The 13,292-nt window shown below is 32.6% G+C and overlaps 1 protein-coding gene across 29 annotated transcripts in view; it reads right to left on the reverse strand.

The window, feature by feature from the left end:
- Positions 1–231: 231 nt before the first annotated feature.
- Dlg1 (discs large MAGUK scaffold protein 1) overlaps positions 232–13,292 on the reverse strand; it is a 271,999-nt gene continuing 258,938 nt past the window's right edge. For all 29 annotated transcript variants that reach the window (XM_058583549.1, XM_058583552.1, XM_058583560.1 and 26 more), the window contains 3 exons: positions 11,702–11,811; positions 6,771–6,862; positions 232–2,076 (listed from right to left, as the gene is read on the reverse strand). In XM_058583549.1, the coding sequence (XP_058439532.1) occupies positions 1,970–2,076; positions 6,771–6,862; positions 11,702–11,811 (309 nt within the window). In that variant the 3' untranslated portion in view covers positions 232–1,969. The remainder of the gene's footprint in view (positions 2,077–6,770; positions 6,863–11,701; positions 11,812–13,292) is intronic.

Consider the following 13,292-nt stretch of genomic DNA (forward strand, 5'->3'; position numbering starts at 1 on the left):
AGCTTATGCTGGGATCTTGATGCGACTTTTGAAGCTTTGAGATTTTATAATTCTCTTCTAAAATGTTTATATTTGCTAACAATCTACTACATTTAGTATTGACAGCTATAATTTATTATATAATGGCTCTTGAATTCAGGATGTAAATGATGAAATGACCCAAATTGTTCCAAGAAAATGTTGGCCTATAAATTTTTTCTTTCAAAATTCAAGACACATTTAACATGCAGATTTTACAATAAAGTTTATTAGCTGTTCTCCTCTTTCTCATAAATGGAATGGATAATGTTGCTAATTCTTTACAAACCAGTACTCATTTAAGAAATTTTAATGAGGAGGTTGTCAAAAACCACATATTTTAATAAACAACTCCAAAGAGCAATGGGAAGCCAAATGATATTATTAATAAAAAGGACCAGAGAAACTGATTTCTGAAGTAATTTCTACCTTTCACTAAAATATCTTTAAAATTGCTCACCATGATGATCTGGGCAACTCTAGTACAGAGCAGCTACATAGGATGAAAGGTGTCTGAGGGGAAAACTCACACATAAATAGGGTTTTTGCCTGTTTTCTTATCATAAAAGGAGGAGAACTTGGAGGAAAGGCAGAGGACCAAAATCAAACCCAATGACAAGAAAAATGACAAAACAAAAACAAAAACAAACACCCCCTTTCCCCCCGGGAACCTTTTGAAAAGTTCTATAGAAGAGGAGAACATGCTCATACTTTTACTTGCAATCTAATTTCCCTAGAGGCTTCTCCTCACAACCACTGTACTCCTGTTTTCAGTTCACATGATTAAGAAAGATAAGTTTGATCAATTTATATTTAATTTAAAAACCAAACAAAAAGTTAGGAGTAGGTGGCAAAAGAAAAATATATTTTAAATATATATATATGTTTGTGTGTGTGCAACTATGTAAAGAAAATAATTCCCATAGTTACAGTTTAGTTAAAGAAAGTTTTATATATATTTATATATATACTTTATTATAACAAAATAGGCAGTTATTGTGGGTAAAATATTCATTAAAATCTGACCCCTAAGAATACATTTAAAGTTTTTAGACTACGAATTGGACTCCTTTTCCATTGCCCATAATAATTACTACATCTCCACTGTAATGTCTTGTCTGCATTTACATCTATGACATTTTCTCAACCTTCTGTACTGTAAAAGGTGAGCTCCCCTAGCACCTAAACATGGCCTTAATTCAGAAAATGTGATGATCATTATGTATGAACAATTTTTTGTAAGAAACTAAACAGTGTTTGCACAAGTAGATTAAAAACATTTGAACATTGTTATTCCTAGCAAAGGTACTGGGGAAAAAAGAAAACCTCAAACAATAAAAGACTTAAAAGACTCTTATGTAAAATGAATATCCCTTGTGAAATTATGAAAGTCAATTCGGACATTAATTTTAAAATAAAAAAAAACATTTTTCTTATTTATCTATAATGAAGTAATTACTTTGATAATAGAAGTCAATTGAGAAAAGGACTTGAGAGGTAATCACATTGGCCAAACCATGCTACTAAAGTTAAGCGTGCACAGTTGCTCAAAGTCTACTAAATCATTGATTAAAACCACTTTTCTTTCATTTGTATTGAAATTTGAAAAGAATGTATATAAAGCTTTTCTGCAAATGTCTTAAAGTTTCTTTCCCTTAAACATTAAGGAATTTTACCACACTTTCTGCATCTCCCCAAACCCTTAATAGCTGGTCAGCCATCCATTTTTAATTTGGAAAAATGGCTACAAACCGATAGTGACATGGAATAATACAGACGTTGCAATGTGAAGGAGACATCAGATGTCAAAAATAAGCATGACTGCAGACCATGATGAGTGGGATATGATTAAACATGAAAGGAGAACTGAAGACAGACTCCAGAAGGAAAGGGCTAAGAAATGTCAAAGAATATGAGATTGTGGAAAAGAGAAATAGGGAAACATGAATCTTCATAATTTTTCTTTTGCTGGAACCCAGATGTAAGGACCAGACTGTTCTTCTATGATCTGTTTCACTTGGTTGTAAATGTCTTCCAGCGTATCTCCCTGTACAATAGCTGTAATAATAGAAAGAAAATTAGAAATCATTAATTGTCTATCTTTGCCATTACAATTATTGGTCAAACAGCATAATCTTAGAAGTAGTTAATCATCTGGGAAGTCACCATTTCTATGTTGTTTGCTTAGTAACAACTACTCATTTGTTTAATTTTACTATTTGCATAGCAGATGTTATATTTTTAAAACTGAAAAAAATTAAATTCATTGATTTTCTTCTTTTATTATTTGAGCATGTGTTAGCATTACTCAATTACTCCCTCCTTCAGTGTTGCTGAACTGAACCAACCCAGGGTCTTGCACATGTTAGACTGGTCCTCTACCACTGAACTGTGTACCCAGCCCTTAGCTTTATTCTTTTAAAATAAGTTATATATTTCCTTAACTTTTCTGATTTCTTCATAAATTTACACAGAAAAAAGGAGAATGGATACAGTACCATAGAGAGCAAGCATGGCCACTTTTTAATTTTTTGTTATTTTGGGGGAGGGGCCATTAGGAAAAAAGAGATGATTATAGATTGATATTTCTTCCTCTAGAATGCTAGTATGTCAGGCATTAGACTGGGTGTTAGTGGTTAGAGACTAAAGAAGAATTCAAAATCATAAGTCAAATAAGTCATTTATTATGCTATGAAAATATGCTCAGTGATTTTTGTAAGATCATCATAGGTGTAGATTCCCACAGACTCAAAAACCTAGATAAAATACAAAATGGAGATTTTAAGTAAAATTGTCTATTTGGTGACAGATTATATACATTATGAGAAGATGTGGTGTGTAGGGAGGACTTATAATATGTATTTAACAATGCTTGAGTAATCAAAAATTTTCAGAGTATCAGTTTTACGACAATTCATATTTGCGCTAAAAATAGACATTCCTTTATTTAATTTTTTTGCAGTGGTGGGGATTAAACCCAGGGCTTCCTTGCACATTCTAGTCAAGCACTATGCCCTTGAGCTATTTATTTCCCTAGACCCCTAAAGACAGACATTCCTTAACATCCCTGGAAATAGTTTATTTGGCAAAACACTTGGTTCACTAGTTTGACATCTGTTTTATTCCAATAGCACAGGACAGAATCTCACAGTATAGGTTGACAACAGCATACAATGACTTATTTTAGAAGAAACTAGCTTGGGAAACTAAGGAATTGCTTACTTTTTTAAATCCATTAATGGAATGGTTATAAATTAGGATTCTCCTTGAAAAGAAACTGGGAAAGCATAAGGCTACAGAACCTTAACTATGTGATTAAAAATAACATCACCAGTAATGGTACAAACTGACATCATAAACTTTGTATGATGCACAGAGGGTACTTCTCTGCACTTCTTTGATATTCCTGCTCCCAATACATAACCTAGATCTAAAATGAGATTTGACAAAAGAACTGACCTTTACTCTTTAAAAATGTCATATGAATAAAAGTAAAGATTGAAGAACCATTCCAGATTAAAGTAGATTATAGATGTAACTTAATCCAACAAGTAGTCCTAGACTGGATTCAGTAAGAGAAAAAACATTTTCCCCCCATTATGCTCTACAGACATCAGTAGAATAATTCACAATATAAAAATGGAATCTGTAATTAGAGAAGATACATCAATGTTAAATTTCCTGATTTTGATTAATAGTACTATTATTACATAAGAAAATGTCCTTGATTTTTAGGAAATTCACAAAATAGTTATCTTTTATTTATTAAGAAATAAAGGATATCTATTTGTAACTTATTCTCAAATGTTTTAGAGAAAGTTATAAATGAGGTAAAAGTTAGCATTCAAAAAATGTAGATGAAGAGCATATGAAACTTTCTTGTGAATTCTCTTCTAAAATTATTTAAAAAAAAAAAAAAGAAAAAAGAGTACAGGGCTTTTAATACCATAATGCTTAATGGTGCATATATAAACACTAAATATAGGCTGATCATTATTTCAAATAAACAAACAACAACAAAATCCAGGAACTGTGGTGTGAGCCTGTAGTCCCAGCTACTCAGGAGGCTAATGCAAAAAGATCACTTGAACATAGGAGTTGAGGGCCAGCCTGGGCAACATACGTAGCTTGTCTCTCTCTCTCTTTTAATATTTATTTTTTAGTTTTAGGTGTTTTTTTACATTTATGTGGTGCTGAGGATCGAACCCAGTACCTCACGCATGCTAGGCGAGCACTCTACTACTGAGCCACAATCCCAGCCCTAGCTTGTCTCTTAAAACAAAACAGAACAAACAACAAAAAACTGTCCAAAAATAGTAAGGAATAATTTAAAGGACTAACTGGAGAGATAAGATTAGTACTGAATTGTATCCCCTATTTTCTTTTAAAATAAATATATTTTAAAATGGATCAAAGGCCACTAATCTTTGAGAAGGTACCAGGAATACACAACAGGGAAAGGCTATGGTCTCAATAATAAGTGATGCTGGAAAACTTGATGATTTTTTTTTTTTAAAGAGAGAGAGAGAGAGAGAGAGAGAGAGAGAGAGAGAGAGAGAGAATTTTTTTAATATTTATTTTTTAGTTTTCGGTGGACACAACATCTTTGTATGTGGTGCTGAGGATCGAACCTGGGCTGCGTGCATGCCAGGCAAGTGCGCTACCGCTTGAGCCACATCCCCAGCCCCAAACTTGATGATTTTATGCAAAAGAATGAAACTGGATCTTATTTTATATCATTTTCAAAAATTAACATAAAATGGATTAAAGATTTAGATTTAAGATCTAAAACCATACAACTTCTATAGGAAACAAGGGAAAAACTCTTTGACACTGGTATTGGCAATAATTTTTGAATATGACATCAAAAGCATAGGCCACAAAATAAAAAATAACCAAGTGGGACTATATCAACCAAAAAAGTTTTTGTATAGTAAAGGAAACAATCAACAAAATGAAAAGGCAACCTAAGGACAGGGAGAATGTTTGCAACCAAATTATCTGATAAGGATGTAAGAAACTCAAATAGCTCAACAAAAAAACCCAAAGAATCCATTTAACAAGTGAACAAAGATCTGAGTAAACATTTTTCAAAAGGAGACATAGATACCAATGGCCAATAGGCATATGAAAAGGTGCTCAACATCACTAATCATCAGGGAAATGCAAATTAAAGCCATAAAGAGATATCACAACACGCCTTAAGATGGCCATTATCAAAAGATAAGAGAGCCAGGTGTGGTGGCTGGCACATGCCTGTAATCCCAGCGACTCAGGAGGCTGAGGCAGGAGGATCACAAGTTCAAAGCTAGGCTTAGCAACTTAGCAAGGCCCTAAGTAATTTAGCAGAACCCTGTCTCAAAACAAAAAATAAAAAGGGCTGAGAATGTGGCTCAGTGGTTAAGTGCCCCTGGGCTTAATCCTTAGAATAACAACAACAACAACAACAAAAGAGATAAGAAAAGAGTGTGGGGAAGATGCTGTTGGTGGAAGTGTAGGTTAGTACAGCCATTATGGAAAACAATATAAAGGTTACTTAAAATGTAAAAAAATAAAAATACCATAGTGTTATGATTTGAATGTCCTTTCGAAAACTCATATTGAAATTTAGTTGCCAATTTAACAGTATTAAGAGAAGGGCCCTTTAGAAGTGATTAGGTTATGAGAGCTCTTCCCTTAAGGAAGGATTAAAACTGTTATTGTGGGAGTGGATTAGTTATCATGAGTGGGTTTAAGTTCAGCCCCATTCTCCATAGTCGAATGTATGCTTATTTGTCCTTCTGCCATGTTACAAGAAGAAGGCCCTCATCAGTTGTAGTTCCTTGATTCTGGAATTCTCAGAATAGAAAAACTGTAAGCCAAATAAACTTCTATTTTTTTATACTTTACACAGCCTGTGGTATCCTGTTACAGCAGCAGAAAACAGACACACATGATCTTGCAATATCATTTCTGGGTAGACATCCAGAGGAAATGCAATCAGTATGTTTAAGAGACACCTGCACTTCTATGTTCACTGCAGCATTATTCACAATAGTTAAGATTTGGAAATAGCCTAAGTGTGTGTCAATGAATGAATGGATAAAGAAAATACAGCACATATACCCAATGGAATATTATTCAGAAAACAAAAAGGAGATTCTATCATTTGCAACATGAGTCAATCTGGAGGACATTAAGCTAAATGAAACAAGCCAGTCACTTATATATGGAATCTAAAAAAGTTGAACTCACAGAGGCAGACAGTAGCATGGTAGTTGCCAGAGACTAATGTGTAGGGGAAATGGGGAGATATGGGTCAAAGGATATATGCCTTTGTTCTAAGAATAAGAAGTTCTGGGGATCTAACGTATAGCAAAGTGGTTACAATTTAATGGAGTGATTTTAAGTGACCTTAGCACACACAATGTGTGGTGACAGATGTGTTTTCCTCTGATAAAGTATGAATGATTCCTGTATATGCTGTCCTTATCAACAACCAAAGAAATATAAAATTGCAGGAGTCCCCATTCTACTGCCTAATCTAGATGAATTTTCCACAAGACAAAACCAGAGACCTTAAGGGTCTATTCTGAAAATGATAGTATTAGTTATTACTGATAGATATTTGTAGTTCAATATTCATTTGAATGGGTTACTTCATATGGATTCAAAGCAAAATATATTAAATAAACAAATCTTATGAAATAATCTGGAAAATTTGATTATTTGATGGTATCAATATAAAGGTCACTGTCACACATGGTTCCAACCTGTGAAATGTTCAGTAAATTCCTGCTCCAGTTTCATGGCTCTCTCAAATGTTTTTCTGGCTTGTTCTTCTGTTAGACGCTTATTCATTTCCCTATGCAAATAAATTTTGAAATTGGTAATTATTACATTATAATGCCTTTTGAAAAAAGAAGACACAAATTAAAAAAATCATGTAAAGTTCAGCTCTGTTGAAAATACATGTGTCAGATTATACTGTTTTATACTTAGAATGCCAAAATGGTTTCAATACATTCTGCATTGGCTCAAAGAAGCCCCCCCCCCCCCAAAAAAAAAAAAATCAAAAAACAAACAAACAAAAACCCCAAGCATTAATCTATGACAGTTTTGACTTTGATAAAAAGTTTATATTAAAATGTGATTTACAGATCTATCTGCAAATTTACAGGGGGCATACGAACACACTAGACACCATTTTGATGGCAATCAGAAAACACAATAAAAAAATCAGAAGGCAATCAGAAAATACAGTCTGAGGGCAAACTGCAGAAAAAATGATCTGGTTTCTCTCCCAATTAATTACAGTGGTGAGGGATAGGGAGAAAGAGGAGGGAAAATCTATAGACGAAAAAACTAATTGTCACAAATACAATTTATTTGGGACTTGGTTAAATAAACAAATTGAAAAAATAAAATTTATGAAATAATTAGAAAAATTTGATGACATAAAATAAGCAATTATCTTCTGGGTATATACTAAAATATATGGATAAAATGATATAATGTCTGGTATTTGTTTCAAAACAATCTGGAGTGGAGGGGCAAGAAGATGGGGGACAGATAAAACAAGACTGATTATAAACTGATAAATTATGTTGTAGCTGGATGACGGGTATACAGGAATTTTCTCTTGTGAGGGAAAGCTTTCACTATTTCACCATTAACTATGATGTTTTCATTGGTATCTTCTATAGTTACTGTCTAGTGCCCTTTCACCCTACAGTATTCCCCTGAACATTTCTTGTAGATAGGTCTAGCTATCGATGTCTTCAGCTTTTGTTTATTTGCGAAAATCGTAATTTCTCCCTCATTTTGAATGACAGATTTGCCAGTTATAGGATTCTTACTTGACAGTTTTTTTTCTTCAGTGCTTTTACATATCAATCCATTATCTTCTGACTGCCAAAGTTTTGGAAGAGAATTCTGCTGATAATATTACTGTGAATCCCTTGTGATGAACTACTTTTCTCTTGTCACTTTTAAGAAACTTTGTCTTTCGACAGATTGATTACAATGTGCCTTAGGGAAGGTCTCTGAGATTATAAAGCTTAGAGTTTATTGAATTTCTTTGGTATTTATATTCATGTCTTGTATGAATTTTGAGAAGGTTCTGGCTATTATTTCTTCAAATAATCATTCTGCTCCTTTCTCTCTTCTCCTTTTGGGTCCACATGATGGTGACCTACCCTTAGGCTCTGGTTCACTTTTCCTCAATGTTTTTTCTTTCTGTTCCTGAGACCGATAATTTCTATTGTCCTATCTTTAAGTTTTGAATTTTTCTTCTGAATGCTCAATGTTCCTTTGAATCTTTCTAGTGAATTTTTTATTTCAGTTATTGTTATCTTTAGCTCCAGAATTGTTTTTTGCTATTTTTTTTTTTTTAGGTTTGTTCTCTACTGATATTTCCATTTTGCTCATATAGTGTTTTTTTTGAACAAGCCATACTGTCTGGTTTCTTATTTATTTATTTATTTTTGGGTACTGTGGATTTAACCCAGAAGCACTTTATCACTGAGCTACATCCTCAGACCTTTTTATTTTGAGACAGGGTCTTGCTAAATTGCTGAGGCTGGCTTTGAAATTACGATCCTCTTATCTCAGGTACCCAAATCGCAAGGATTATGGGGATTCCACCATGTCCAGCATCCCTGATTAATTTTTAAATGTTAAACCAGCCCTGCACTCCAGGAATAGACCCTACTTGATACATTTTCCTTACTTGAAAAAATTGTTGGATTCAATTTGCTTGTAACTTTTTTTTTTATATTTATTTTTCAGTTTTCTGTGGACACAACATCTTTATTTTATTTTATGTGGTGCTGAGGATCGAGCCCAGTGCCCTGCACGTGCCAGGGGAGCGCGTTACCGCTTGAGTCACATCCCCAGCCCAATTTGCTTGTATCTTGATAAGAAATTTTACATCTATATTTATCACTACGACTAGCTCATCATCTTCCTTTCCTGTAAAGTTCCTATCAGGTATCAAATTAACGGCAATAAGTTAGTTGAAAAATTTGTGTGAGATCTGCATTTCTTCTTGGCTTTTGGAAAAATTCATCATGTCCTCTTGGCCTGGCATTTTATTTGCCGAAGCATTTTTTTGGTCACAAATTCAAATTCATTTTATTGAGACTATTCAGAATTTCTTAACATTTTTTTGAAACATAACTTTCAAACATGGAAGAGCAATATAATAGATACATGGAATGATGAATTTCCACAAACTTACATATACCTGTGTGCTTAATTCTTAAATCAAAATACAGAACATTCCCAGTATCCCAGAATAAAGTGTGCTCATTCCAGCATCCATACTACCCTTAAAGGGCAACTTTCAGAGTCAACACTTAAACTTGGAGTAATAGATTATATGTACTTTTAGGTCTGGGGTTTTTTTAAAAATTCATATTGTTTATGAGCCTCTTCCATACTTTTGTGTGTAGGTAAAGACTGTTCATTTTCATTACTGTATGATGTAATTCTCTCAACAATCAAATACATATCTTTGGTTAACACATGGAGATTTCTGTTGAGTATATGTCTGGGAATGAGACAGACATAAGTTAAGCTTATGTTCAAACTTATAAAACACTCACCATTGTAAATGTACTCCTTACACATTGTTACGAATGCCAGCTGTCTTTTTCATTTTAGATATTAGGGTATGTAGGTAGTATTATATAACATTATAGTTTTAACTTGGATTTCCATGCTTGGTTCAGTACCCTTTTTTTGTTGATTATATGGAGATCCTCTTTTGTGAGGATATCCAGGTCCATTTTTCATCTGGCAAACTTTTAAATGGCTACTAAACGTGTAGTAATATTCTCTCTTTCATCTATCTCATTCATGATGTTGACATTGATATGCCTTTATTTTCTTTTCTTGATCATTCTTAATGGTTTATTGTATTCCAAAGAAAACATGTTTGGCATTATTTATCCTCTCAAATATATGTAGGTTTTCTATTTCATTAATTTCTAATCTTTCTACCTTCTTTAACTGAAATTTTTCTAATTTCTGAAGAATTTAAATTTATACCTAGTCATGGTGGTACATGTCTGTAATCCCAGTGACTGGGGAGGCTGAGGAAGGAGAAAATCAAGTTTGAATATCAAGTTTGAGAGATCATGTCTCAAAAAACAAAGAAAAAAAAAGGGATGGGGATATTACTCAGTGGTAGAGCGCCCTTAGGTTCAATCCCTAGTACCACAAAAGAGTTCAGATTTTAGCATTTTCCCTCTAATATTTGATTTTTAAAAAATCTTTTTAGTTGTCAATGGACTTTATTTATTTATATGTGGTGCTGAGAATCAAACCCAGTGCTTCACACATGCTAGGCAAGCACTCTACCACTGAGCCACAACACCAGCCCAATTTTCAACATTTTTAATATTTAAGGCTTTGTAATGTTCTTTCAGCCCTTCAGCAAGGCCATAACAACCTTCAAATTTATTTATTGGGCAACTTCACTACTATTTAGTTCAAAACATGTATTAATTTATTCTGATTTCTTCTTTAGCTCATTCTGAAGTATAATGCTTAGTTTCTAAATATATGAGGATTGTCTGATCATCTTTTTATTACTGATTTCTCATTTAATTTCATTATCAGCAGATATTTGTTTTCAATCACTTAAAACCTGTGATCCAGGAGATAATTAGTTTGGGTAATTGTTTCCCATGTACTTGAAATCAATGGATATTTTGTAGATGTTGAATACAGTGTTTAATGTACATCAGAAAGTTTTAAATATGTTTTTGCAGTGCTGACAATTGAACCAGGACCCTGTGCATGCTAGGCAAGTACTCTACTACTGAGCCACATTCCCCAGCCCTGCCAGAAAGATTTAAATTTGTGTTATTCTATAACCTAATTTATTAATATTTTTTTAACTGACTGTTTCATGACAGATGTGATAAATTCTTTCATTATTTTGGAGTTATATTTTGTTCCCCCGCACAGGGGAACAAACTGTCAAATTGTGCTTCATCTATTTTGAATTGTCATTAAGTGCAAAAAGGTATGAATAAATTTTCCTGGTGGAATTTTTTTAATAAACATTTATTAAATGTTTATTAAACTTTATCTCTAGTAATAATTCATTTCTTAAAATATGCTTTGACAGCAATATAAATCCAGCCTACTTTTGGTTAATGTTTGCATGGTATATCATTTTATTTTCCACCTAGAACCTAAAATTCAAGGTGTTTCTTATAAAGGTGACTTATGTTCATTTTTTCCTTATCCAATCTGACAAATTTTGCATTTTAGAAAATTTCATCTACCATTTAGTATGGAAATGAACTGACATCAGACAAACAATAGGGATTATTGAAATATTGGGGTTCATTTATACCATCTTAACTTTCTCTGTTCTTTTGCCTCAAATGCTCTGTTTTTATTTGCCCTTTCTTAATTTTTGTTTAGATTCTATTTTTGTAAACACATTCTTTATTTACAATTCTATATCTGTTACCTTCTACTTCAGTATTATTAAAGATGATGATAACAGTGAAGATAAATATCACAGTGCTTATTTAATCTTCAAAACACCTCATGAAGTGAGTATACATACTATTATTGTCCCAATTTTATAGACAGAGAAATTGAGATGCAGAGAAGGTAAATAAATTACTCAATAGTGACTAGATTTGTATTTAGAGGCTATACTTTAGATATTTATACTTACATGATATTGTCCATGGATTTGGGTTTAATAAAAATGGATATTGGGTAAAGTTGTGCAATCTGTAATCTTTTTATAGCATTTCCAGACACATCAAGTATACAGTGTTTTCCCTAAAATAGAAAAAAAAAATCTAATTTAAAGAGTTCATGTCAATAAATGATAATTTCAACTTAGACACATTAAAAAATTTAATATTGTGAAATACTTCAAACATACAGAAAAATAATAGACATAATGTACCCATTATATTTTCAATGAATATTAACATTTTATGATTGCTTAAAAATTTAAAAATCTTGACATTGAAATATTAACATTTTATCATTTTTGCTTTATTTTCTCTGTACATGTACATAACAGTTTGAGAGTAAATTATAGACATAGTGCTCTTTTATCCCATATTTCCTATAAATAGTGGCATCTCTTACATATATATCATAGTGTATTTCTACTTCACTGTCTAATATCCCTTTACTGTATAAGTGGGAAAAAAATTCCTGGTTTAGGATCCAATCCAGGATTACATATTGCATTTAGTTGAAATATCTCCTTAGTCTCCATCAGTCTGGCATAGTTCCTTAGTCTTTATCTTTCTTGACTTTGGTATTTTTGAAGAGTATAGAACATTTAATTTCATAGAGTATGCCTCAATATGGGTCACAGCCTATTCCTCACTATCAGATGGAGGTCACAGGTTTTTTTGGTAGGAGTACTTCATGTATGATGTTGTGTCCCTCTCAGTCCATCATATGAGGGAGGCACATGATATCTATTTGTTCCACTGCTAGTGATCATCATTTTATCACTTTTTAATGTTTTTATCTGTCAGTTTTCTCTACTGTAAAATGATTTTGCCTTTGTAACTGGTATGTATTTTGAGGGAAGATATTTTGGGGTATGTAAGAACCCTGTTTCTCATAAAATTTTCACTCATTAATTTTAGCATGCCTGATGATTCTGGCCTGAAATCATGGTATTTTTCAAAACTTCCTAATTTCATTAGGAATAGCAGACATCCTAATGCAAGGCAAAGCTTTCCCTTCCATCCTTTTATTTATTCATGTATTTGTTTATGCCATTATAGACTGCTGAATTCTTATTTTATCCTACGTGTTATAGTCAGTTTTTACCATCATTTGTATCAGTGTTCAAATATTAACTTAGTTCTTACAATCAAAATTATACAAAAATGTATACTCAAGAGAATGTCATACTTCCAATCTCTTCTACCACATTCTCCTTTCCCCATCCTTTCCCTCTTTGTAGTTAATAAATCTCATTAGGTTCTGACTTGTCCTTCCTGTGTTTTCATACAACTGAGTAAATGTATGTATGCTCTCATATTTTCCTTTTTTGGGTACCATGACATGCATACTTCATCTTTTTGGCATGTTGAATATCAGTTCACAGATACCCTCTTTATTATTATTATTTTCAGAAAACTCTATTATATGGATATGAAGTTGATTATTCAATCATTCTTTTATATCTGGGATTTAGATGGTTTCTGTATTTTAATTATAAACAATGCTGCAATGAAAACTCTTTTGCAGATGTATTTTTATATTGCTAGGTGTGTTTCTGGGATAAA

The sequence above is a fragment of the Marmota monax genome, unplaced genomic scaffold, assembly GCF_021218885.2.
Source record: "Marmota monax isolate L192 unplaced genomic scaffold, Marmota_monax_Labrador192_F-V1.1 WCK01_AAM20220418_F8-fsc00052, whole genome shotgun sequence".
NCBI classification, from domain to species: domain Eukaryota; kingdom Metazoa; phylum Chordata; class Mammalia; order Rodentia; family Sciuridae; genus Marmota; species Marmota monax.